General features: G+C 46.8%; 1 protein-coding gene across 4 annotated transcripts; it reads right to left on the bottom strand.

Annotated features, from left to right (window-relative positions):
- Positions 1–63: 63 nt before the first annotated feature.
- On the bottom strand, positions 64–27,565 carry NT5DC2 (5'-nucleotidase domain containing 2). Of its 4 annotated transcripts, none has more exons than XM_062610292.1 (14): positions 27,185–27,565; positions 19,299–19,540; positions 18,449–18,523; positions 16,511–16,566; positions 14,658–14,751; positions 10,822–10,950; positions 7,705–7,765; positions 6,942–7,044; positions 6,311–6,412; positions 4,592–4,673; positions 1,775–1,861; positions 1,142–1,282; positions 902–966; positions 64–427 (listed from the first exon to the last, which is right to left on the bottom strand). In XM_062610292.1, exons 1-14 carry the CDS (start codon positions 27,384–27,386, stop codon positions 166–168), a joined length of 1,701 nt encoding a protein of 566 aa, XP_062466276.1. In that variant the 5' UTR covers positions 27,387–27,565; the 3' UTR covers positions 64–165. The 4 variants fall into 4 exon arrangements, with proteins under 4 accessions (XP_062466276.1, XP_062466274.1, XP_062466272.1 ...); XM_062610290.1 differs by lacking the exon at positions 27,185–27,565 and adding an exon at positions 26,351–26,417 and having other exon boundaries at positions 19,299–19,483; XM_062610288.1 differs by lacking the exon at positions 27,185–27,565 and adding an exon at positions 23,504–23,555 and having other exon boundaries at positions 19,299–19,483.
- Between the last annotated feature and the right edge of the window lie 324 nt (positions 27,566–27,889).

The raw sequence follows: 27,889 nt of genomic DNA, 5'->3' as shown, positions 1-27,889 counted from the left end.
CTCAGGGAAAGGGATGGAACCAGTGAAGGGGAGAAAAATAAACACACCACCTACACGTGTATGTAAGTGTCAAACACCCTTTAGTGGTAGACAGAGGTGCTGCTGGCCGAGCCCCCAGCTCCAGGTACAGCCACGCGCTGTGCTGCTGCCCGAGTACCTGTCCCCTCACCGGATGTGCACCATCTCCTCCAGGAAGGGGGTTTTCATGCAGCCCGTGCAGAGCTGATCCATCCAGAGGGGAGCCTCGTGCTGCAGGGGGGTGCGCCGGGGGTAGAAGGTGAAATTCACGTCGTAGTTCAGCAGGCAGCTGATGGAGGCCATGTAGATGTCGGAGAACCGCACCAGCCGCCGAGAGAAGTATGTGGGGTTGTGGAACGTGCGGAAGATGCTTCCAAACTGGGGGTTGAACAGGTTCTTTGTCAGTGACCTGAGAGGAAAGAGACAGTGTGCTGCAGGTAAGGCCATGGTCACAGATTCTTCCCCCTCCCGTTCCTTGCCCCTGGGCCACCCTGCTCCCATTCTGGGATCACCCTAAGCACCCTTCCACCCCAGCTGCAATGCAGACCAGTCCCTATGCAGTGCGTGTGTGATGAATGTTCAATGCACTTTTATTCTTTCTTGTTACCCTACCTGTGACGGGCAGGAATCCCCCTGCTTTGCCAGGAGGTGCAGCAGCAGACACAGCCCAGCATCCTCTCCCAGCACAGGGTAACACCACCTCCCCTTTCCCACCCTGCCTTCAAACCAGGCCAACCTCACCAGCTGCAGGACTGCACTGCTGCTCCCCACCCAGACAGTGACACCAGGGAGGATACAGGCCAGCACCACTGTCCCCAAAATAAATAGGTTGCAAACCAGACCCAGTGCAGGCCTGGGAGCCCCCAGGAGACCTCCTGCTCACCTGATCTCCTGACGTTCCTTCATCCACTCCAGCAACACTTGCTTTGACTCTGCATCCTGATACATCTGCAAAGACAGCAGCAGAAAGCCCCACATTGTCAGCCCTGCAGACCATACCTCAGGGCTGACACCTGCAACTCACAAACCCATGAGTCCACTGCACCAGGAAGAGGAGCTAAGCCCTAAACACAGACTCAGAAAGCAGGATATTGCCCATGCTGCTCAGCCAGGAGCTGTTTACCTGCATTCTCTCTAGCAGCCCTGTCAGAGCCTGCTGCCAGGTCAGGGAGTGCATGTACTGCTCTGTGTTTATGATCCGAATCTCCGTCTCCAGTTCAGGAACGATGGCTCCAGTCCTCCAGCCGTGACGCAGCATGAGGTCCTAGGGGTCACAGTGAAAAAACAACCAAGAATTCACCATAAAGTCTGAAAGCCAAACACAACCCTGCTTCCTAAAAGAGTGGTCTGTTCCCATCACAGATTCTCACAGGACAAACAACCGTGGCCCATGCCAGGTCATGCCAGTAACAGCCATCTACCTCCTGGCCACCAGGCTCAGCTGCGTGAACCACCTACAGATGTGGGATCTGCACAAACTGCTCTCCAATTCATGGTTCAGCAGATGGTCTTTACCCACAGAAAATACTTCAGGATTCCTTTCTCCACTGCTTGCTTCTGCCTGACAGCAGAATGGGGATGTTCATGTGTCCTATGTGTGGCCCAAAAGCCACAGCCTGCAGAGCACCCAGCACAGCACAGCAGGGACCCAAGCATTCAAATCAGGGCCCTGCCTTATACTCCAACCCAGCTGCCACCTCAACAGTCACACAGGCTTGCTCCCCTCTGCTGAAGGGCACAGAGGCCTTTCACTTACCGCCAGGTCACTGTACAGATGGTCACCAAAGTAGAGCACTTTGGAGCCACGCCAGCCTGTCAGCCTCAGAAAGTCAAAGAGGTTACCCTGGAAGTAAAAGGAGCAGAGAGAAATGTGGTTACAGGCCAGATGCCTCCATCCTCACTGCATGGTACCGGACAGCCACGCCAACAGTGCTGTCAACACAGCTGGATGGGCCACCTTATCACATGCAGATGTGAACACTTTAATGAGATGTCCACCTGCTCACTCCCCCGCTGTCTAAACCCAGAGGTTTCTGTCCTTTCCCACTTTATTTCACTTTCTTCCCATGTGAAAGACCCCTGTACATCCCTCAGCTTTTCTTAGGCCTCAGAAAAAGGCAGAAACCCTTCCAAACCCAACAGGCAATTCATGGGAAGTTTTGTCCTCTAGGACATAGCAAGCCAAGAGGACAAAAAAGGCAAAAATAGGAGGCAGTTTAGAGGCCAAAAGTGAAAGACACCTACCTAAATTAGAAACACCTAAGCAACGGACAGACAGAACCCCAGGTGTTCTGGGTTCAGAAGTTGTTGAGCTCAGGTGATACTGATTTCATCTCACAGGGTGCATCAGAGGTGAGGTGAGCACCATCATGCAAGGATTTCGGAGTCAGGAGCAGCTGAGGCTGTTCTCACATCACTGACCACCATCCCAACCCAAGAGACCAACACCACCCACATGCTCATAGGAATTGCTTCACCAAGCCAGAAAGCCAGGCAGCTTGGGCAGCTTCACAGCTAAGTAAAACAAACCAAACCTCAAAACACAGCACAGAGCAGCTTTCAAGGCTTTCCAAAAATCCATCCATACACAGAGGAGACTTCAGGGACCCTCCTTCCATCTCCACAGAAGTTTTCCACATGAGTCACAACAGAAACAAAACCCACTAGGGAAGGAAAAGGCTTCATCAAGGCCAGACTGGACTATGCCAGCACAAGCAATCAATGCAAACGTGCAAGCCCCTCAGCAGCACCCCTCCAGCCAGTCTCCAGTGCCAGGAAAGAGCCAGCATGGATACCCAACAGCACCAGCCAGGACAAAAGACCCCAAACACAAGCCAGCTCCTACAACAGCCTACAGCCCTGTATCTGGCCACTGACCACATGCTGTATTCACTGCAAAGGGTGCCCAGAACCAGGGTGCTGGGCCTCCTGCTGCTGAAGCACCACTGGAGATGTGCAGACTTCCCTTAAGAGCACAGAAACACAGGGCCAGGCAGACCTCTGCATGTCTTGCACACCACTGCTGCTGCTCACTCCAGGGTTGCTCAGAGAGCCACTGGCAGAGCAGGGAAGTGGTCCACAGCCTCGGGAGGAGGATGGTCATTTTGCTGTGCTCTCACCTCAAACAGCAGTGGACCTGACAACCAGGAAACTTGTGTGGAGCTCCACTGAGCTACAGACCTGCTACGTGACCTCCAGGAACTGGCTTCCTCCCCTCCTGAGATTGCAGACTAGGGGAGGGATGGGAGCACACACATCACAAACAGAAAACACCACATCTATCAGAAAGGAGGGACTAAAGGGCCATCACTTGAACTTCCCTGTCCCCAGGGCAAAACAATGATCCCTGAGATCCCATTCATAGGAGATACCCACAGTACAACCACCATACAGCTGCGCTGCAGGGGCAGGAAAAGTCAGCTAAGAGGCCTCTGGCAACATCACCAGTACAGCAAGGTCCAAGGCCACTAATGCTTGCCAGAAAGAAGCATATTGTGGCACTCCAAGAAACCAACATGCTGGGGACACTGAACTACAGCCATGATACAGCCCTGTCACATACCAAGAACCACAGCCAGGCAACAAACTTGATGCAGTCAGATGACCACTGTGGTAGAGAACTAGAGAGGAGGCCAAAATCGCACCCATCCCTCTTTCCTGCCTCATCTTTTACCTTCCTCAATGCACCATTCACTTAAGTGAGCAACCTGTGGCCACAAGATGTAGGTGGTCAAGAGAAGGATTTGATTCAGCAATCAACCCCATTGCTGAGGTGCACCTTTTCTTCTGAGGGAGTTGCCAACCCACTGGGAAAGTTTGCTCATGGGAGAGAGACTTTGCATGAGCTCTACTTGCACGTTCCCAGTTCCTAGCTCTTGGCAGAGGGTGGGACACCAGCAGAGCACTTTGACAGACCCATTGGACAGGCCAGAGGCTTCCCAACAGCACTGCTCAAGGACATGACCTACTTTTCTACCACAGGTCAGGTCCCAGCCACTTGACCGCAATCTCGCTAACAGTTTCTTCCTGTGGGATTGGACATAACCAAGAACAAACAGTCCTAAAGCCAGAGGCAACTTGTTCTCAAGGGACAAACCAACTGCAGTGAGAACACCCCAAGGCAGCAAGTTCACCAGAGTAATAGCGCATCCTTTGGACACGCTTGTCCTTCAGGAGAGAGACAGGAGCCAGGCTTTGTACCCTATTTGATCACCCTTGTTTCTCTGTTCCCTCCTCCACAAGTCCTCTTTTTCCAGCCTTGTGGAGGTGTGAGAGGTCTTTTCATACACATCAGATTGCAGAAAGCTCTGCCTTCTTACCCTGAACTACCACACTCTTGAGAGCAACTCCACAGCAAGAGTTTTAGTACCAGGACACCAAAAGAGCCACGGGAAAGCTGCATTATTGGCCACACTGGACAATGTCAGAACACAGCTCCTAGGGTGAAGTTTCATTGTACACTGGGGCAGGGGGCATTCCAGGCTTTTCCAGTCACTTTCAAAACTGCAGATGTCTTATAAGTCCCCACTGTTTCAGACTTGCTTCCTACCCCTTATGCACCCATTCACTTTACCTCTTTGTAGATCTTTCCTTTCTCCAGCTGGTTTATTTTGTCCCACTGCAATGAGCCATTATCATCCAGTTTCCTAAAAGGTCTGGGAAAAAAGGGGGAAAACATCAACTCCTTTTGATTTTTGGCAACTGTCACCCAGCAACCACAACATTTGAATTGGAAAACTTTTCTACCTATGTAACAACTCCTAATAAAAGAATGAGAAGTGCCCTTCTGGGCCTTCTACACTACTTTCTCAGGGGAAGAGAAAGTGTAAAGGGAAATACCTTTTCAAAATGCTTCCATTGACTGTAACCATTCCATGGCAATATCCCTAACAACCCTTCTTGCTTTCTAGATACAGAGAAGAGGGGAAAAAAGAATCATAATTACTGTCTCTGAAATGCTGAGGCCAAGAAGGCTTTGCCACAAAACACTCTGTGTCCTGTTACAGTCTGGCTACACACAAAGACTGCTGCTCCTGAGGGCTTGTCTGATGACTTTGCACTTGGCCAGAAGCAGCAAACCAAGGCTTAAGTTACTTGACCCCTATAAACATTCATGCTCAATAGGCACATTGGTCCCTTTTGGGGTAAGAATTCCAAACTAGGAGCTCTGGGATCAAAAGCCTTGGTATGAAGCTGCTCCTGCTGCAAGCAGAGATAATCTCATCCAGAGGTATTGTATGATCCTGAGCTGCCGTAGGGCAGAAGGAATCCAGCCTCCCACCATGAATGCTACAGAGTACCTGGGCAAGGGGCTCCAAAACCATGAGTGGTCTCTAGTGCACACCTGCCCTTTTGCTCAGAGAAAACACGCCACAGTTCACTACAGCTCACCATCAGGAAGCTCCCCTCACCTTGGGTGCTTGTGCCATGTCATTCCACTGGCCCACTACGTGAGTGGACCTTAGGCACCATGCAGCTGTAAGGTTTTATCTCCTAGAAGAGCAGATCATCATTGCTCCAGGCTACATTTGTAAGACACTTCACCTACATCCCATGAGGAAAACCCTTACAAGGTCAGCACAGTTTATATGGCCAGTTCGTAGTTTACTTCCATTTATGCTAGTGGCCTGGGAAATGGGGGAAGAAAATACATAAATAGGAAAGACTAGACATCTTCCTCAAGGGCAGTAAATCCTGGTCAGTCATAAGTTGAGGCAGCAAAGCAGACATAAGCTCCCAAAGCAAATAACCCGAAGAGCAAAGCGAGGACAGCAGCTTGCCTATCAATCAATCAGTAGTTCCATGGCAGCGCCTAATTGATCACAAAACCCAGACACCATGTACAAAGGCTTCTAGAGCTGCCAATTACCAAACAGCATGTATGCAGTAACTAAAATAATAGACAGAAAGAAGCAAACAAACCCACACAGATATTTGCTGTGGGGAACAGGAAAAGGAAAGCTTTTGGCACATTCTCAAGACCTAGAGGCACGAAATGGCCAGCTCCCATACACAGCATTCTACTCTTCTTTTCTTTCTAAAGATTCAAGTACATTATTATCCCTCAAAATCTAAGGAAGTTAAGCACACACGATGACAAAACCGATGACAGACATTTTAGAAACGTGCTTTCTGCCTGGCACTACTCACTCCAGCTACCTATTCCCAGACTGGTCAGTTTTCATCTCCTCAAAGAGTATCAGAGATGACAGTGGAAATGGAAAGTAAAAGGCAAGGGGCCCAAAACCTCAGCCCCCCGTGCAGCAGGGCAGTGTTTCCCCAGGACACGTACTTCCGCCGATCAGTGAAGAAGTTGGGCTTGTCAGCTTGCACGATGACCATGTCAAATAAGTCCCGCCAGTTCTTGCCAACCATGTGTTTCATTCCTTTGTCCCTAAGGGCGGAGGAACGGCAAAGTTAACAGATCCAGTACTCTTTCCCACCCAGCACTGCATTATTACACTCTAATTTCAGTAACAAAGAAAGCACAGATGGCAGGGGGGCGGAACTGGATGATTTTAAGGTCCTTTCCAACCCAAACCATTCTATGATTCTATGATCTGTGAAACCCCCAAGGGTCTCTCATTGCACAGTGTTGATATAGCACGCTGTCCCACCCTTCCTTCTCTACCATGGGAAGTCCAGAGAAATCTGTGATGCAGCAAAAGCTGCTAGAGGAAATGGCAGCTGTCAGCTCTGTAACAGTGTGACCAGCCACAGCCTCGTATCTTCTTCAAAAATGTGAGTCAATGCTGTGCAGACCGCTGTGGGGTGCAGCATTCACCACAACCAGCTCCCAGAGAGCACCCTCATGAGTACTGCCACAAAAACCTCCAGTAGACAACTTCCAGATGCTCACAGGAGAGACCACACAACAGAGTTCTTGCTGTGGTGACCCACTGATGTGCAGTAATGGTACTCACACAAAGCTAAAGGGACTGTTTGTAATGAGGAAGAGTTTCTTCTTGTGGTTCACCAGTCGGTTTAGCACGGCATAGATTTCATCCCCGTGCAGAATATACTGTTCTGTATCAGAATAAAGCAGACATCGTCAATCAAAACTGACAAAAGTCATGACCACATGTCTTTAAAAACACAACCAAACCTAGCTCCTATACCACTAGAGATGCAAAAGGCCTGAGTTAGATCCACCTCAGGCACGCAGGTAGTGAACCACCATGGTGACAAAATGGCCTTCCTCATCTTCAATCCCACCCAGAGGGAAGAGAAAGAAAGACTGAGGAACTGAAACAGCTGGCAAAAAAGAGGGTTGATACCAAACCATCACAAGGGACAGGCACAGCCACTCCAAGCCATGTTGCTACCAGGAGCTTGCTTTCTCCCGAAGGACCAGAAACCCCTCCCAGGTGGTACCTTTGCATGTTCACATCATGCCAGGGACCATCATCCCTCACTTACAAGCTGAGGGAAAAGAGAAACACAAGCAATGGAGGTAGCTGTTTCCTCCATTAAAGTAGATCCTCCACCTGACCCTAAATACCACTTGTTTAATGCCACTCTGCCCCTCAGCTGCCTTTAAACATGCCACAGTCAAGTGTACTTCATTAAATTCTGTGTCCCCCTGACTCCTGTTACTGCATGTAGGAACTACACATCTTACACAGAACGCCACACAGTATGAGACATGTCAAAATGGGATGGGCACCAGAGCTCTGTTTAACTCACCCATATCTTTTTCAATCCATTTGTACATCACTCCTTTCACATGTACATCTCTAATAGCATCCTAAAGAAAACGGCAGAGAAAAATGGTTCAGTTTTACCAAAGACATTCCTGTTTCCCAGCATGCAAACCTATTGCCACCACTGAGGACCAAAACAGTAATGACACATGTCCTCTTCTTGCTGAATGAACAAAAGTTATGTTAAGCTAAGCAAAGGACCTTGTACAGTGCGGTTCACCAACATAAAAAGAACACAGTGGCTAGCTCAGCTGATGCAGGAGAAGAGGAAAAACCTCAAAACCTATCTATGAAAGCACAACTTCCTTCCTGCTCCTGGAAACCAGCACATGTTAACGCACTGTTACCAAGGCAAAACCAAGAGTGCACTCCAAAACCATTTACTGCCCCAGAACGGTACTGGCCCAGACACTAGCTGGCTTTTCTTCCTCCCTGTGCTTGTGGAAACTGCCAAATATAACCCAAAGGATGAAAGCATGGCCAAGGCGAACAGCAGAGAACATCTGTCATTCCAAAACACTTCCCACAAGCCAAAAGGGGCTACAGCTCCTGGCCCCAGAGGGCCAGTGGGCACAGCAGAGCAGAATCTTCCACTAGGAGGGTGAGGGGTTTTTGCCAAAACAAAGCTGCCCACTTTGCAGGAGGGATGCGAGTTAAAACAGATATTGTCAAGGGCATCCAAATAACCTCTGTTTTCCAGGCCAGAGGCCAAAATGCAATGTATTTTTGGACACACCCAACTGAGATTCCTCCCAAGTCTCCATCCAATGGGATATGCTGGATAAACAAAATGATTTTCAGTGCAAAACCACATTTAGCAGTGTTTGTGCACGCAAACACTTATTTTAATGATACCATCTTCATCCCTGACCATTCAGACAGGTAAACAAACGCTGCCTTTCCCCAGCACCCTTAAATCCCAGTTACACCTCCTAAGAGCTGCCCTTTCAGACCAGATTCCCACACTCGCCACTGACACTGCCACTGGCCTCATGGCTGTGCTGGTGAAACCTGCTCGTCACCCTAAAAATCCTTTCCTTCAAAGCTTGGAGAGACTCAGAATTTACATCCTAGATGGGGATGATGAAGGAGAGGGTGTTACCTCTTCAGAACAGTTTCAGGAATCTTTCCACCATGGATTTGAATGGTGAAAAGGCAGAGGTCACATCTAGTTCACTAAGGGACTGCCTCGCTGGAAAGAAACTGAGCAAAAACGCAGGAGAGCTAGCAAGCAAACAATTTTCTCTTGACCAGCACTGGCACTAAAAGCAAGCAATGCTTTGGATTTCTGTCAAAACTACCTTTGCAGAGCAGAAAGAGACTCCAGTGTGCTCCTTCCCTAAATCCTTGCCCCTAAAAAGCAAAAGAAAGGGAAAGGAATAGGGAAAAGGGAAAGGAAATTGGTAGCCTGGGGGAGTACCAAACAGCTCAAAAATTCCTCCAAAGGAAAGCAGGGTAAATTGTACATTCTAACTCTCAAATATGAAGCGACCCAACTGGCATGGCCACACTACTTGGTTTACACGTCAGCTTCAACCTTTACCATTGCCTCAGGGTCTGCCATTTTGACTCAGCACAGTGCCTGTGGCACCCAACCTGCTCCCAAACACACAGCTCTGCAAACAGGATTACCATGAAGAGTGTCAGGTTTAGACATGTCTTAACCCACTGTGAGCTGTGTTGTCATAACAGCCGGCACTCCGCACGCCCTCTCAGACACCTGCCTGTGTAGGCACAGAAGGATCCCCGTGCTTACGTCCCAGCTTTTCAATATAGATTTCAGGCATTGGCACAGATTTTCTGTCCTAGCTCTCTTCTCTGCCTACCTCACTCGTTCCACTGGAATGACCTCATTCACCAGCAAAGGATGCAAAGAAAAATGCCAGGATCAGCAAAGTCAGGACTTTGAGGACTTGGGCACATCATTTGCACTGTATTGTCAATAAGTATTGAGTACGTATTGGGCTGTGTGAACCACCCAACTGCTCTCAAGATTTCAACAAGAAACACATCCATTTTGATCTCAAAAGAAGGTCCAGAAGACTCTCTTGACAAAAGCCTCAGGGGTCAGATGTATCCTTTCTTCAATTTTCCTCACCTCAAGAGCAAAAACAACTGCAACAACTAGCACCCTGGAAACATGTTAAGGTCTTGTGGAAACTGGCTGGCATGCTCCTATCAAGCAGTAACAGAAGGGCAGAATGTAAGCTGTAATCCTTGGCTGCAGCAAAGCTGACAGGGAGGATCCTTATCACAAAAGCTGCAGCACAGACCTGGAGCTCCATCTCCCTCACAAGAAGACTGAGTGATGAGTGTATGGGCTGCTAAAAGTGGATGAGCGTAAGATTCCCACAAGGTACAAATCAAAAACCCCTCTCCATGGTAGAAGGTGTGTGATACATCTTGGATATCAAGAGAGGTGCATCATCTGTTAACAGAAGCCACACAGGGCAGCAATCTCAAGCACTTACATCTTTTCTACACCATTAACTAAGAGGTCAAACAGTATCTCCAGCAATGCTGATAATCCCACACAGCCCTTTTCAAATGCCAGGAGTGAAGCTGGAGGACAGAGTTAGCACCTTGGTGTAACTGGCTGTTGAAAGCCACTTGAAAACATCCCAAAAGGATGCAGCTACAAGAGGAACAGGTGGATTCTCACAGCAGGCAAGGGCAAGTTGCACAACAATTGCTGTATAAAGCAAACTGTTTGGTACAGGGTCAGACCAAGCCTCTTTGAAAAATCAGATATTAACTGGAAAACACAGAACCTAAAAGTCTGCAAAGGAGAAAACATTTACATGGGCTTTGTGACAGATCCCCCACAGAAGGACGTTCAGCCTAACCAGCCTACACACTCCTGCAAGAGAATGTACAGCAACACCAATGCTGGAGTAGACAGAACCCCAACGTTCTGAAAACACAGCTCTGAATATTCCCTGGTGGTCCTTTGATCTAAAGGGGCAACAAAGCTGTTCTACCAAGCTGCTCACTAACAAACAGCCCCTTAGGTCTGGGCACTGCAGAGCTCATAGGTACTAATGAAAAGCTCACAATTCTGATGTGGTAGGAGCTTTGGGACTGTTGACACTTTACTTACAGATATATCCTTGTAAAGGTGCACCTGGTCAAACTCAATGCCATGAGTTATGAAGTAATCAATGACCGAAGAGAGCAGTGTCATTTCAGGAAGAGAAAAAATGTCCATAAACTGCTTAAGTGATGGGCCCTGGAAAGCAAAAAAATGAAAGAGACACATTAAGCAAAAAATACTTAAAAAAAAGAAAAGGAAAAAGGCTAAAAGCCACCAAACAAACTCCTATCACCCAGTGCAGATGGAAGACATTCCAGGCTAACAAAAACACTAACGTGAGAAGTCCCAGCCACTCAGCAAGCAGCCCTCTCTTGCCAACCAAAATACTAATGCATGAACACATGACGAGAGAGAGGCTTCACTTTCACAGAAATCACAAGCATCATTAACATCATAGGGTGGAGGTGGAGGAATTGGGAAGTCAGTCCTAGACACTAACTTCTATTTCAACCTCATGCCCTCTGGGCATTAATGCAGGTGGCAACAGACAACACTCTGCTAAAGAAGCAGCTATGGCCCTTGATGGAGGCGCCCCATCTAAACCAGTCTGTGACACTGGACATATGGACACCAAAACTGCTCCAACCACATTCCAGCGAGGTTCCACACGGCAACGCAGGAATCACTGCAACAAGCAGTTTGCCAACACCTGTATGCCCCTGAGCCACTCCAGAAACCCAGACTGGGCACAAAGAAGAAGAAAAAGAACTTCAGCCCACCCAGCTGTCAACTGGAAATGGGCAATTGAATTCCCACCAAGGAATAATTTATCTTGCATTAGGCAAGGTGGCAGCTCTCCCATACATTTGCTATTTTTTATTGCCTACCAATCACAGAACTATCAGCGGGTCAACAGCCAACTTTGGCTCCAGAGAGTCCTTCCAGTAAAATAAAGCCTGTTCATTCAGTAGGTACCACCTGTGCAGAAGACCACGGTAACTCTCACTGGTAAGATGAAGCTGGACTCAATTTTTTCACCTTTCATTGCTGAAGTGCCAGGTCAGTCAAGGGAACAGTTATTATGGTCTTGTACCTGAAAAGCAATCTGGGAGGTGCATAGACCTCTCAATGGACTTGGTCACCAGAGGCGCTCTGGCAATCCAGTCACATAGTGCCTTTGCTTGTCAGCTCTCAGCAACCCATGACTGACAGCCTCAAAGTTGCAACTCTCTAGATAATATTCATCCACATCAGAAGGCATTTATTATAGCTATGTGACAGACAGACATGAAAGCAGCATCCAAAAGATCACAGAATGTACACATGGTGGAAGCTGCGAGAGTGCACATGCTGCCTAACGACAAACGCTTGTCCCTGTCATGACAGGATGTAACAACAGTAACATCTCCTAGTAAGTCTGGTCTTGTAAGGGCAGAACAAGAGACTGACATGCTTTGCAGCACTATCTAACGGCAGCAAGGAGCAACACAAATTGGAGTCAAGAAAGATGATGCAAAATGAGCAAAGGAGTGACAACAGCATTTTGCCTGAGGTCTATTACCAAAAAATGCTGCAGTCAGAAGCTATGTCAGTGTGCTGAGGGTTATATAGTTGCCAACCAGCCAGCACAGGACAACTTGACCTACTGCAGAAGAGAACACAAAGCACGTCCTCTGGTTTGGGCTACATGCTGCATGCAGTAGTGCTGCTTAGTGATACTCCATGAATCCTTTCAACAGACTTCTGTCCGTTTTGATGTGTTGTTGCTAAGGGAACATTTCTCCCAATAAAATTCTCCCAACAAAACCAAAATTTCCTGAAAACAGCTTCCATCTCCTTTTTTCCTGCTGTGGGATTCTGAGAAAGAATCAAGAGGGACACAGACAGGCAGCTCCTACTGTAAATCACTAGGTATTGCAGAGGGCAGCAGAGCAACAACCCAGCTTTCAACACCTTAAGGATAGAGAAGCCAGTTAAATCTTTGATGTTAACAGCTAGGATTTACCTTGACAACATTGATTTCATTGATTTTGTGCCTTGTGGCATTATCCTACAAAGCAAGTCCAGCCTCCACTCATCCCATTTAGTGGCCTTGACTTCCTTACAGCAGACAGTGTCACAAGTACGACGAACACTGGACCATAGTTTTAGAATGCTACATATGCTTTTTCTACAAAACCCACAAGTTCTCCACCTTCATGACAGCCATCACTAGTTCTGCCAGTGAAAGCCACGCTAGCTGCACTGTCTAACCCTGGGCAACATCCGTGCCTTCCTGCTGCAGGTGTTGGTGTGCTGGTAGCTGTCCACACACTCCTGCCAAGAGAGGATCAAGAAAATACTTAAGGGAGAATATTTATGCACTTCAGCTGTATCAGTCCCATTTGTGTTATGTCTTGCTGCCTGGAATCACTGACTGGCAGCCCTTCCTGTTAGCCACACAGGTAGTGGTATCAGCATGGCAGACTAAGGAGGACAAGACCAAAGATCCCTGCTAAGGCCTCACTCCACACCAATTGCACTGCAGTTAACCCAGCTGCCTTCCCACTAATGTGTTAGTGCACAGGCTGAGCACTGCTGGGTGCAAATGGCATTAGTTGTATATACTTTCATTCTTCCTGGAATCCATCTATTTGTTTATGGAGTTCATTACATCATTAGGAGAGGAGTTTCACCTCTTTAGAAAGAATAAGTTGCTATCTCTACTTCTGTGGCCAAATGTTATACTGTATTTTTCAATACTAACTACAGCAAAGAAGAAAACACCTGGTATGTACAAAGCAGCACAGAAAGACACCTTGGCATGAGCCAAGGCCCACGAAAGGCCACAGCTCAAAGCAGATTTCATGCCTACAATTGTTCAAAAAGAAAGGTGAAATCACTCATGTTTTCAGGAGTGAGGAGAGCTGCAGAGTGGGAGTTGAATGGAGCGCAGTTTACAGACAGATAACAAATGCTAAACAGAAACATCCTATTTCAAAGCTGGAAACAACACTGAGCTATAAACAGAGTATACACTTATCCAGAAAGCAACCACCCAGATTAATTGTTCCCAAGAGAGAGAGAGGAATCAAAAAGTGACCTTGCTGGAGACTTCACACAGCAGACTCAAAGGGGTATTGCCAGAGGAAGCTTGCCCTTCACAGTCCAGCTTCCCCTAAGGCAACTGAACTAACAAAGGGCAAGAAACAAAGCTGTTCTGAGGGGGAAAGGGATGTGAGGCTCTGCTTGCCCACTGCACCACACTAGACACTTGAGGAAGAAAAATCTCTCCTAACTTCCTCTAGTTCAGGCAACTGAAGGATTTCTATAGCTCCTAAGGGCACAATGTCAATACTTTAGTGTGACAGTAAGCGTTTCTGCCTAAAAAAAAAAAAGCCCAAAACCCACACTCATGGATGCCAACCTTATGAATAATAGCCACTGAGGTGTGGAAGGGGATCCCTTTAATGGAGGAAAAAGAACCATACCCAAAACCAAAGAGAAAGGCACTGCAAGCACCCTGCTGCTACACACACATATGCCCCCTCCTGCACAACTCACTGCAAACAGCATCACTGCAGGCTGGCCTGGTAGCTTGGAAGCTAGATTTGGCCAAGGACCAAAAGCAGGGAACATCTCCCTATCATTCTCCAGAGCCATCAGTCTCCAGAGGCTTTCAGCTCTAGGCCAATAGCCCTGGTGTTTAGGAATTATTCACAGATGTCTTTCACATGCTAAACTGCTAAATAACCTCTGGGGCAAATTCCCACTAGAACAAAAACACACACTGCAGGTCACTAGGGACTAACCCTTTCAGAGTCAGAGAGAGGCTGGAGTCATTTACATGCTCACACAATTCACTTTGTTTTCATAGCTCTTAGAAGAGCTGCTGCATCATAGCAGTAAAGGGCTTACAATACCTTGCCATAGAAGTCGCTCATCTGGTACAGGGGGATGTGCTGCGTACCACCATAGAGATCGATTACCTCTTCATCAGGCACTGGTTTGAGTCCCCTAGACACAAAGCAACAGAAATAGTTTGTCAATAATCACCAGTCTGCACAGAGCTACAAACTGCAGAGAAAGAGAAAACGGGACAAACAGGCTCCTTTCTAGAACTCACACATTTATCTTGCACAACAAAGACAGCCAGAGAGCCTGACAGCTCCATGGCTTCTTAAGATTCACATAAAATCTCTCCTGAGACATTCTTCAGACACCTTGTTTGCTTCTTCAAGTTAATTGAGGGGCTTTATCCACATTCCAGCAAAGTTCAGATTCTTCTGAGAGAGAAGAATCTGTCTGCATGCAGAGATCTCAGGCAGGCTTCTCTCTGCATGCTGTCAATCTGCTGACAGGACTGCCCCACCAAATCAGCCCCACGACCTGACTTTGGCTCTGCTGGGTAACTGCAGTTTCGGAGCTTGCTTCCACAAGGTACATCACCATTAAAAGAAGTGGAAGAGAGATTTCTAAAAATGAAGTTTCCTTCCTATTCAGTTTTCCTAAGCAAAACAAGTTCTCAAACCACTCAACAGAGGTCACATTTTTCCCCTCTGAAACACGGTAGTCACAGGTATCATCAAGCACAGATATGATCAAGCACAGCTATGGCTGTGAGCTCTATCACTTGTGAACATCAGGTTATCTGACTGCTGCACGTTTTGCCTCTTGCGCAATTTTTGATGGCTGTTTACCCAAGCAGTCAGCAACTTTCCCTTGCTCCTTTCCTATTCAATCATGGTACAGACCTCTGAGAAGCTAAAAGTTGCCTCAATTGTGCTCAAAAGCAAAGGGCAGTTTGGGAAAAGGACACTTCAGGAAGGATAATCACAAAATGACACTATGGGAAAAAAGGTTTAAACAAGTTTTCACTAACAATCTCTTGCAAAGCTGAATTGAAATATGGGGCCCCTCTCTCCCCCCTTCAAAAGCTAGCACTCAAAGAAGCCAATTCTCTTTGATTATGAAACTCCCTTCTTAATATTCTTGGTGTGTTTACTGTAACTGGAGCTTAACAGCAAAAGGGCAGAGCTCAAGAAAAAAACATTGGCTTCCATGCTCAGGAAATACAACACAGATTTACAGAAGCTTTGCTACTAATATCTATGAATTCCTACTTCTTACACACTAACCCCACTCCACTTGGGGGTAAGGTTTTCTCCCAGTCTCCAGTCTCTGCATTGTTTCAGCCACTTAATCAAACACACATGCAGCTTTCCTTGGAGGACAACAGGAGTTAAAACCTAGGCCCCAAACTGAGCCCAGATTCTGATGCATCGTTACTTCTGTTGACAAGTCCGCACTGCTTTAAGATTCTACTTGCATTATTTGGATCGCTCCCCTTTTAGCTTTACGAGAAGGAACAGTAGACCTTTGCTGGGATACATCCCTGCCTGGAGAAGACAGGCCTGTATGTGGACCACCTACAGAGGAGTCCCTTCCTTGTCACGCTGTTTGCTCACAGACATTAACCCAGGTGTGCTGTCAGGTACTCAGGCATCACGCAGAGTACGTGACCAGATGTGTTATTAACCATTACAAAAAGCTCCAGGTCTTCCCACCCACACTTGGCTTGAAATGCTTGAGAAAAATAACTCCCTGCAATTATATGCCAGGTAAGCATTTGAAGCAAGCACAAACAGGATAAGCCAGATGAGAGGGTGCTCTCCTCAAAAAACCTCACCCCATATGCCATGAACATACACTCAGATTTAGTAATCCCCCTTTGCATATATGAGCATTTAGAAAATGATTTTCAGAATGGACAGACCTATATGCTGTCCCCAGCTGGACATAATGGAAAGCATCGATCTTCATGAGGAGACTCTGTGATAAGGGAGAGACATTTACTGTTAGAAGTAAGTTTATACTAAAAGCTTATTTATGTTTCAATTTCCACACAAATTACATTTAGAAAATACAATTCAATACGAGCATTCCACATTTATGTACTTTAAGCTGCACTTAGCCTCCAGCCACTTTCACACACACTTACTCATACTGTGACTTATAACTGGCCTCTCTGGCAAAATACCACCTTCTATGAGCCAAAATACCACTCTCTGTTACACTCCAAAGTTTGTGGATAGGGATGCAGTTGAAAAACAGAGAGAACAATGTTTCTTTGACTCAGTCGCATCTTATCTTTCTTCCAAAAGCACACACAGTGCAAAGAAACTTTGTGTGCACAACAGATCTATTTCTTGTCACGTTTATCATAAGCAGAACGAAATGGGCAAATTCTGGTTTAGGGCTCAGCTGCACCAAGTCATTTTCTTCACACAAGAGCTCTCCCTTCCACCATTTCTCCCTGTCCCCAACAGAATTCAGCAAAGAGGCTCAAAGATGTTCAGGAGCATGGCAGGAGCTTTCTGCACATTTTTTGTATCAGACTCACATATTCACGAGTCATCTCTTCTCCACCACCCATCACTGTGAAGCGCTAACACAAGTGCTCAGGCATCAAAAGCAGCCTCTTACTAAATTCACAACGCTCTCCAACTTGAAAAGGACACAGCATCAAACTATTTGTGCTGTCTCTACCACAGTGCAAGGTAATAGATTCCACAGAGCATTCACAACCTTCAGGCACATTCTTTTGTTATGATACTATATCATTGTAGCTGGTTACACAGCTAGTGGGGCAAACCTCCCACTAGTCTGTGAGGCACACAGGCAAACATGCTGACTAACTTACCCAGCTTTTTGTGTCTTTTGCAGAATCTGATCTAAGAAAAGAGAGTTCTCACCTTCTGCTCACTCGCTAGCTCTGCTTGGCTTGGCTAGTCTGTGTTTTGCCAATGTATCAGCCAGAGATTTAAACAGAGAAAGAAACTTCTCAGAGTCCCTCACAGATCCACTTCTCACTTTATGAGGTCAGAGGTATGGGTGGTCTGCTGCCATGCTGCCACCAGAGTTAGGACAAAAGACATGGGAAACTCTATATAGTTTTTTCTTCGTTCTCTTTTTTTCCGCTGCTGGAGAACAGCACACACACACTCCAGCCTGTACTGCTGCCTCCTTCCCTGGGTTTGCTCAAAGCCCAATGGGAGAAAAGCTGCTAAAGTGAAGCAACTTTCTCTGCTGGGCTCCCACCTGACTCCTGGCTGCAGCAGCCACCATGACATCAGTGGGCATCAGGCTTTCAGGGAATCTGTCCAAAGCACTGAAAAGGGTTAAAGCTAGTGCTTGCCCTTTGCCTGTGCTCCTAAGAAGCATGCATCTCAAGCAGCTTGGATCTTTTTCCAGGCAGTCCTATTATTCAGGGTAGGGGGTGGGGAAGGCTTCCTACAGCATTCTCCTGACAAGTCATTTCTATTCTTGGAGTAAGACATAATGCCACTGCTCCTGGCAAATATTTGTAGTTGCAGAATTGAGGTTTGTTGCTTAAATTTCCCGAAAGACAGAAGCGATCACATAAACAAGCTCAGTTTTCTATATATTAGCTGCGGAATTAATTGACTTTTAAACTGGCAAAGCTTGTTTACCAGAGGTCTTTGCTAGAATGTCCCATTCTGCTAGAGACTATGCAAACATAGAAGACATCTCTCCCTTGGAAGGTTTATAAGCAAGAAGAACCCACAAAATGAAAAGCACAGACACCTGGACTCACTGATCAATGTTACTGCAAGCATGGCAGAAAATATTCCACTAAAAATAGAACCCAATGGAAGACAAAGCCCAGGAGATTGAACTTTGTATAGCTTACCTTTTGTACATCATAGTGAAGTCCACGTATGGCAAACCCTGGAATGTAGTCATACTTTGCAAGCCCTTCTGGATACTGAGAAGACAAAGAGCAACGTAGTTAGAGGCATAAGCATTTGATTATCAACAAATCATTTCACCTGTTGAGCCTGCTTAGTCCAACTAGTCCACTCACCCCATGCATAAACTGGACAAGGAACAGGTGCACATCGTTTTGCCCCTTCAACAAAGAAAGTGGATGACTAGAGAAAGGCATAAGTAAAAGGATCCCCAAAACTAGTTCCTCTCATGTAAGGGACACTACTGAAAGTGTAACAGCTTCACTCAGGCAACTGAGGACACTTCCAGTAAGCTCCATTCAATGCATATATTTGGCAAAGCAGAGCCCCTCTGAAATGAAAGACATGGTGAGAAGAACATGCACAGACCTATTGCAAACAAGATGCCCATTACTGGACAAGCTATGCAGCATCATTCACATTGACTTGCAGAGGTCAAGTCCTGTACAGCTTCAATGCTGCTCCACAATTCATGTTTATCCACTGTGTGTACCTCGAACCAGCAATTTTGTAGGCATTATTGCCATAGTTAAGTAAAACAGATGAGATCTTTCTAGTCTAAGGTTCCTGCTCCATATTTATAAAACCTCAGGAATGTAGAGCATGGTTAATTGTCTCAAAGGAAATTAATTCCACGGACAGGCAAAACTTTCTGCAATCAAAGATTGTGAAACATGAAATTTATCTCAATAAAACAAGTAATTGGCACATGTGCACAATGCAGCATTTTGCAAGCACGTCTGGAGTGTAGCAATAAGCTTAATAGAGTGGAAATTCTTAGCACATCATTACCTTGAATTGTTCTATTAGGATGTCTCTGGCAGTATTGAATATCATAGAGTGTAGTAAATTGGAGTACTGTGCTAATGTGTAGTCATAGTCAAAGCCATATATCTCAACATCTCCCAGGCTGATCTCATTGTTTGCGTAGATAGCTGCCGGGTTGAGGAGATTGCAGACTCCTGGTGGAAGGAGATCTAAGAGAAGGGAAAGGGGAGAGGTTAGAGAAACTGTGAGGAACACTGAAATGTCAACTTTTCATTGTGGACCTGAGCTGGAAGTACCACATAGCAGCATCAAAGGAGCACAGTGCTGCTGCCATAAACTCACTCAAATAATCCTCCCTGTGAAAAAACTCACTGTGAAACCCCTGGCTGGGACTGGGGATGAATCTTTCACAGTAAGACTGACCTTTTGTGTCAGGAAGCTGCAAAACAATGTCCTCTCTGGCCTACATGAAGCAAAGCAGACCGAGATTTTCAAGTCTCAAATTTCTAGCTCCCTGCAGCCCACCAGCATGGAAGGCAGCTGCAGTGTATCACCAGGAAAACATGCACCCCTCACTTAAAACTTGAGCAAGACAAACAGGCTCCTCTGAGGAACCTGGACTACCTCAAATTAGAAATGGTGAGGTTTCTCTTTTGGCATTTTAGGTTTCTCACAGAAGCAGCCGGACTTCACAGAGCAATCCTGCGGGTGCTGTTAGGGCCTTGGTGGCGGTGGTTTGTGGGCTGGGTCTTTTTCATTGTAAATTGGCAGGATAAAACAAGGTTTTGTACAGGCACCAACAAAATGTAAAAAACTCCACACTAAACTACGCTCTTGGAGCATGCAATGCTGATAGCAACAAGTTACCTGCTTTCCTCTGATAAACAGCTGTGGAAACAGCTCAGTCCTTGCATGTGTTTTGTCACTTCTAAACAGGCTTACTGCTCAAGATGCTTGTGAATAACACTTTGCTCCCCGCACCACTGGGAAAATAGGGGTTAAGTGACCTTCCAGCTGAACTACCTGTACCTTTTTTTGTCAGAGCTAGTCTAGAGAGCAGAGAGCTTCAGTGGCACTACAATGGGAGAGACAGGAACAGACCCTCGCCAGGCTTCCCACTCCAGAGAACTGTCCTTTGCAAGATGAGAAAGAGCAATAAAAATAGTTCCCCATAATAGGTTGCCCAGTCACATCCACAGTGGGGGACAGAGAGGGGAAGGAGCCATTTCCTCCCTCCTCAAAGACAGGTAATTGTCTCTTTGAATGATAGGAAGAGTGCAGACATTTTCCAGATCCTACACAGCATCAGTGAGCAGGATTTTCTTTTCCCTTCCTACCTTCACTTCTGGCTTTTAGCAAGAACCCCTGTGCCAGTTCTTTAGTGCTTCCTTGCTATAAAACCAAGTTTCATCTGAATCTAGAATAAAAAAAGTATTATTAGAAAGAGATACCAGCCATTCCCAATAAAGACTTTGTCTGGAATGATTACAGAATTTAGGTAAAAGCCCAAAGTACATTTGTGAGCGCTAATCCAAAGAGGTGATCAAAGAAACACGATTCAGATATACCATAATATTTATTTTTCAGGGGAGAGACACATTACAAAACATACCCATCCCTCTCTCCTCACCCTCTTTCCTTTGGCCTTCAAATGCAGTTCACCAGATCAACTAGAGAGGAACTACTAGAAAAGCAAGCAGTATTTTAAGGCAGAAGGGTTGACTTACTGCCTACGCAACAGGAACAAGAGCTCCCTTTCAGTGACTGCTGGTGGCAAAGTTCCTAGAAGAGGTTGAAGAGAGCAGACGCGATCAGAGAACTTTCCACTGGGATTTTGAAAGATGGAAACCATAAATAGGATTTGGATGATCACAACTTTCATCCTTCCATCATAAACAGTCTTTGCATCATAAACAAACAGAGCTCCACTTCCTGTCCTCACCTCCACATAACTTGTGGGAAGATTTTTTTCCAAGCATACACTGGCATTTGCAGGGTGCTATTTTTCTTTCTCAGAAGGAAAATGACACGGCCCTAATTACATCACAGTGCACATGTGCAGCACTTTCATCTTCCTATGAAAGCTTTTATTAATACAACAAACGCAACCCACTTGCTGCCACCGTATCCCTACAGAGAGGTTAAGCTCTTCCAATACTCATCATTTGCTAACAGATTTATGACAGCACATTTTGATGACAAAATACCACTGTCTGAACCCCATCTCTTCTTTCACAGAGGACATGACACCCATCTAGATCCAACAACAGACACAACTTTTGCAGAAACAAACTCAGGAAAAGCACAGTGAGCATCACGATGTTGTTAAAACAAATGGGTAGTCTGAGATTCACCAAGAACATGAAGTGAGTCTTATCTGTGATCAGAAGCACAAGCAGTAACTGTGCCACAATATGATTTATAAAGTATACTTAGACCCATGGGATGAAGTAGTACTGCTCCCTGCCAGCCTCAAATGCAGAGTCTCTCTGCTGTTCTCTGACAGCCTCCTGCCCAGATCATTTTACCCCACTCAGATAATTTGCCACTAACTCTCACAGCATGTTCTCTCTTTCCCACATAAGGGCTGAGAAAAGATGCATACACTAGCCAAAATGCTTTCTCACCATTGCCTCACAAGTGTTCCACACCTCCTGGAGCAGCGCACATCTGTCTCCTTGCTGCGTTTTCTATCACACATCACTGTCCCCAAACCAACTTGCAGCAGCTTGCTGACAGCTGGCTCTTTCCACGCTGTCATCCTCCACCGTACATTTACAGTAGTTTCAAAGTCACTGAAATCCTAGAAAGAAAGAGAAAGCTCTGGGTTTCAGTCCAGAGACCCACGCTGCTGTTTGACTCAGTGTAAACATCCACTTGCAACATCCTCCTCAATACAGTGGTAGGAGTCCCTCCTTTTTAAGTTCATGCAGGCTCTCTGCAGGTTCAAACTACCTCAGGGAAGGGACAAAAGGTGGGAGCACATGCAAGATCAGTTTCAATATGAGAGCCCAAATATGCCCAGTTTACTGAGCCAGGTTTCAAGAAGTTTGGATTTTTGTTAGTTTGGTTGGCTTTTTAGTTTTGGTGGATTTTGGTTGGTTGGCTGTTTTTGTTGAGGGTTTTGTGTTGTTTCTTGTCTGCGTTTTGAGGTTTTTGTTAAAATAATCCCAGTTGGGATTCTGTTTTGTTTTTTGTTTTGCTTAATCACCTGGTGGTTATAAACTGTGAGCGCTTAAGCAAGTCCTGGGCTGCAGACTTGGGTGCTGCTGCTCTGCTGACACTCAGCACGTAACCTGCCAGGGATCTCTGCCTCGGTTTGCATGGCAATTGTCAAGTCAAAACAGACACCCTCCAGAAGCCTATGAAGATGCCATTTTCCAAGCATGATAACTTTTGCTTTTCCTCTGCTAAGACACCGCGTAACAGATTGCTGGACAGATTTGATAAATTACAGCAAGAAAAAACCCAAACAAAATTAAAACCACTTTTGGTTATTAAAAAAGAATGATAATCCCATCTACCCTTTCCATTCGAGTCCTAGCTGGAAATGAAGACAGTACCACAGATAGTCACTGTCTACTCAGCACTTCACCAAGGAAGTGTGATCTAAGGAAGAACCGACATGTGTTCATCGGAGGACAGTGGGGAAAAAACAGCTCTCGCAATACATACAAACCCCTGGAATCTGCATACTTGCACAGTTTGCTCTGGTTTGCTACTCTGATGGTTTTAAGGGAAGTGTCTGCATATCCATGGTACATGTTGAAACTCAGCCAACAAAGGCAGAGCACAAGAAAGCTCATGCTTTTTTTTACACGTGGGTGTAAATGCGAGGTAAACACATAATACCTCCTTCACTTTACCATTATGAGGCCCTGAACAGCTGGTTAAATTGGAATATCTTCATAACAGCACAAGTGTCTCTTCCCAGGCAATAGCCCACATTGTTAGAAAGCACTAACACTCAATCCCCAACAAGAGAGCAGAGACAGAAACAAAAGCAGGTAATTAACTGTGTGCAACAGTTAGGGATGCTGAGACACCATATGGCCCCTTCTGATGTGAAAAACGCTCTGGTCAGGTGGTGCCAAGCACGTCTGTGCTTTTTTGAGCTCCCTGGGGTACCAACAGCATCACGCAGGAAGCGTTCCTTTTCTCTCAGCCTCAGATCCAGCATGTTATTGAAGAAGAATACACAAAAAAGGCAACTCACACCCATCTCTCACACCCTTTGTACTCCCAGAGGTCCAATGCAGCAGACATCTGCGCTGTTTGCTTTGCAAGACTAGTGAGGAAAAGAACGACACTGAAAAGCAGATGGCCACCATCCTCCACGTTCTTCATGAATCAGAAAGTTCCCTTTGCTCACACCGACTTTCCTTCTAAAGGCAAACCGCCAGTTTCCCTCCCTTCCAAGCACCTCTTTATCCTTTTGAAGTGTTGTCTTGTACCATTTCCTGCAAAACACTCCAACTAGATGAAGTAGATGCTTCTACCAAGAGGAGGGAAAAGGAAATATTACTTAAAGAACATTAAATGATAGAGGAATCATGTTAAAAAGAGTGCTGAAAATTACTCTGGAGCGTAGTCTTGAATTTAAGCCATTGTGCCTAAATATTCTGGGATTTCTTGCCAATAAAATATACACAAACAAAAAGCAACATTAAAAAAAAAACTGTTTCATTAAAAAAAAAAAACCACATTTTTTATATACACAAAGGCACTAAACAAATGCTGCTGTAAGAGTTCTTTACAAGAAAAAATGTTTACATTTAGGAAAGCAGAATTAGGAAGTTAACATAGCTGGTCACACTTGCTCATTGTCATTCCCAGTCCCAGCTCAGTCTGAGGATGCCACAACTCATTCAATGTGCAAGCTCCCTAAGCGATTTGCAGGGCATTTATCATCATAGCACTAGACTTGTTTCCTGGTTTGGAAAAGAGTGAGGCTTTTAAATCTTCGTGTCTGCTTGAGATTAGTGACACAAGCAGAATCAAAATGTGCTGGACTGCAGAAACTCCCTCTGCACCACACCAGAAATCACCAATGCACTGACCATGCAGGGGTGTCGCCTTCTCTCCCATTTCCAAATGCGATGGGCACATGTTGCTGACTGTGGATTGCACCATTTAGATGCAAAGGTATCTCAATCCACACAAACTAGAAAGAGCAAGGACTGCCTCTGAGCTACACCCTCAGCATTACCAATACCTAACCAAGTTCTTGCTGTCGGCAGACTTGTCTCTACTCTCAGTAGTTCTCACATTTAAGCACCTCAAGCTTGTCATGCAGAGGCAAGAAGTTAACATTTGTTACAAAGGTTCCTTAGGAGAGCAAATCTATTGTAAGAACATTTACAACTTTGAAAGATACAGTTAAAAACATACACACTTGTTCACAGCTAAATCCTCACTCGCGTGCCAATTCCATAGGGTTTCAGGATCGAATGTTTCCTAAAGAGAAGACTTCATACATTGCTTACTTAGAAAGCATATCAGCCTTCCTTGACACTTCAGATGCCATCAAATCAGAATACAAGTCTTGCTCAACACTACCTCCCGAAAAATGCAATTACATTAATTGCATTAAAAGCAAAGCACATTAAGCGTAAGAAGTAGCCTCAAGTTCTTGGCAGGTAATGAAATTTGGTCCCAAATATCAGCTGCAAAAGGTAGAGGAAAAAACTAAGAAAATGGCTTCTGTTGCGCCAGCACTGAGCAGATTTCACCTCAGGAGCCCCTTCTGCGTAGCTATGTTGTGCGGTCATTTGTATCACCACTCAAGCCTGGCAGAACACAGATGTGTTTCTACAAAGCTGAGAACTTCTGGTGCTCAACTACAACCACTGAACTTTACTGCACAGAAGCTCTTGTCCTACACATCCTGCCCCATCCAACCTGGTCAGCATTTATCAGTAGAATCCTGTGGGTGCAAAAATGCAACACTGCTCTATAAATCAGGTCCTAAGGAAGAGCAGGTTTGAAAAATAAATTCTGCTGGCAGAGACCTTTCTCCAAAACCAGTAGCTGTTAACTGACAACATGGGAGAAAGGACCTCAGAGGAGGAGTTTCAGAGAAGGAAGGAAGAAGGTGGTAGCCCAGAAGTCTCAAACTACATGCTGATAGTATTGAGATGTGATGATTTCAAATCCACAACCCACCACAGACATTCACCTTTCCATCAGCATTAGAAATTAAGAGGAAGAGAACTGATGAACATTTTGCACATAGCAATTCAGTCATCAAAGCAACAACTAAAACCAACTTGGACCAACTCTGTTTATGTCTCTTCTTGACAAGACTTGAATAACAGCACAGTCTTGAAATTTTGGTTTGGAGAGCTATTCTTTAAACAGCTGAGGGCCACCTCATTGATCATGTCCAATAGCTACTTGAAGGTTTGTAAAGAGTCTGCTCTATAACACATGGGTTACTTCGCCCAACTTCATTTGGCCTTTACTCCTGCTGGTTAGTTCTCCACCTCAAGCAAAAACTGTACTTCTTGCTTCTCTACAAAGCATAACTACATGAATACAAACTTCATAATCTGTCACATAGTAAACTGAGGTTTTTCTCAAGAGCCAATAACAGCCTATGAACACATCTGCATTTACTGTTTCAATACCATTATGGAAAAGAAATAAATAGCCTTTGAGGACATTAAGGTCCAAACACCATTACAAGTCTTGCAAGTTGGAATTTCTCTCAAGCAGTGAGGCTAAAACTCAGTCTTGGAGCAGGGACTCAACACAAAGCCACTGTCCTCTGTCAGCACTCTGTACTGCCTTAGCGGCTCAGGCAAAGGAGCTTGCACCCTGCAAAAGACGGAACGAGCCCCAGCAGATCAGCAGCCAATTCCTTTACATTTGTGCATCATTTTATGTCAGATCTCATGTACTGGGAAATGGGGAAGGAGGGAATGGCACAACTTGTCAATCTCAGAACAGCAAGACGGTTCTTCTAGATGGCTAAGCCTGGCTGCCCTCCTTTTCCAAACCTTTAGATAAACAAAGCTAAGGGAGAGCTATTTAACAGCAGACAAAGCCACACTTCCTAGCTCTACAGTGCTCACCTTCAGCATTCCAAGAATCAAGAAACCAGCAGGAAAAATTCCCTGCCCTCATGCCATGAGACCAATTTTTTCACATTTTTAGAAGCACTTAACACAGCAGAGGTCTGCGGCTGCCCAAAAGACCACAGTCCTGTTTTACACATGGCCAGATTTGGCCACTGCCACGAGTTTTCTCCTCCCTTGGCAAGATTTCAACGTATCTGATGGAACAGAGTAACTTCTTGGCCAGAGAAGCAAAAACACACGTGCACATATGAGTAAAAGGTGTTTTGCATCTGTAACGCAAACTGAGCTCAGGATCAGGAGACACCCTAGCAGCTGTAGCATCGATCTCCTCCATGCTCATCCTTGTGCCAATGGCGAGTTACAAGTCAGACCCTGGACTTCTCAGCACTTCGGTCACCATCCCTGCCTGTTCATCCTAGTGTAATCACATCTCTCTATGCCAGCCAATGGCACGTTTGAGGAAAATGCCACAAGCCCTTCATTTAGACCATTTGCCGTGGCTATACCCTTGTTAAGGTGGGGAGCTGTGAAGAGCCCCAAGTACTCTGCATGTCCTGAAACACCGAGACCAGCCGAGTGATCTTTACAGAGGGAAACCCAAGGTGGGGAAAGGAAGATTGAGGCCAGATTTGAGAAGAAACCAAACCATTCCCGAGGGGCCCCGGGTGAAGAAGGCGTGTAGATGGATGGCATTGCCAGGGAGAAGAAGGCTGCTGACCCCGGCAGCTGCACAGCAACCCTCACATCCCCAGGTCTGCAGCGCGGGGAAAGGCACCAGGATGCGAACGGGGGGGGGGAAGACAGGAGAAAGGCGAAGGACGGGCTGGCTGCCCACGGCGGGGCCGGGCTCCGCGCCGCGCCGGGCTCTGCCGGGGCCCGCCGGGTGGTGATCCCGGGGCTGCCCGTGGCTGCCGTCACCGGGGCACTGGCTGGTTTTGGGGCGGCAGCTCTGGCAGGAGACGGCCACGGCGAGGAGCCGGGGGGCAGAGCCGCTGCCCCTCCTCAGTGCCGCCATGCCCAGCGCGGCCATGGTCACGCCGGACGCTGAAGCCTCGGGGCAGCCCGCACACGGCCGAGGCTGGCTCCGCTCCGCGCCGCCACGGCCACAGCCCGCAGCGGCTCCCGCCGGGCGGCCAATCCCCGCCGCCCGGTGCGAGGGGGCCGGGCAGCTCCACGCCTCCGAGAACGGGAAGGGGGGGAGGCGATCAGCGGCTGCCCGCGGCGAGAGGCGGGCGAGGGGCGAGCGGCGGGGGGGGAGCCCGGACCGGCTCCGCTCGCCGCGCTCCGGCCCCTGAGGCGAGGGGCGGGGCGCGGGGCGGGGCGGTGGTCCCTCGCTGAAGCCCCGCCCCTCCCAATCAGGAGAGGCGAACCGCCCCGCGCCGGGTCACGTGGCTGCCCACACGTCCTTCCGTTCCGCCGCGGCCGGGGTCTGCGGGCCCGCTCGGAAGGTGAGGGTCTCGCGGCGGGAGCTGCGCTGATTGGCTGCGCGCTCCCGAGGGGGCGGGGCAGGCAGAGGGGAGGGGAGCCATGGCC

The sequence above is a fragment of the Pezoporus occidentalis genome, unplaced genomic scaffold (genome assembly GCF_034315485.1).
Source record: "Pezoporus occidentalis ecotype Australia unplaced genomic scaffold, CSIRO_AGI_Poc_V1 ctg145, whole genome shotgun sequence".
In the NCBI taxonomy this organism is placed as follows: Eukaryota; Metazoa; Chordata; class Aves; order Psittaciformes; family Psittacidae; genus Pezoporus; species Pezoporus occidentalis.
The sequence above is the reverse complement of the archived record's forward strand: the minus strand, read 5'-3'. Positions and strand labels throughout refer to the sequence as shown.

Coding starts and splice junctions, on each gene's coding strand:
- NT5DC2 (XM_062610292.1), bottom strand. CDS start 27,386: ATGGCCGCGCTGGGCATGGCGGCACTGAGGAGGGGCAGCGGCTCTGCC. Junction 4,674..6,310: donor TTCTTCACTGATCGGCGGAA/GTACGTGTCCTG, acceptor CTTTTTTCCCAG/ACCTTTTAGGAAACTGGATG. Junction 1,283..1,774: donor ATCTGTACAGTGACCTGGCG/GTAAGTGAAAGG, acceptor TGTGACCCCTAG/GACCTCATGCTGCGTCACGG.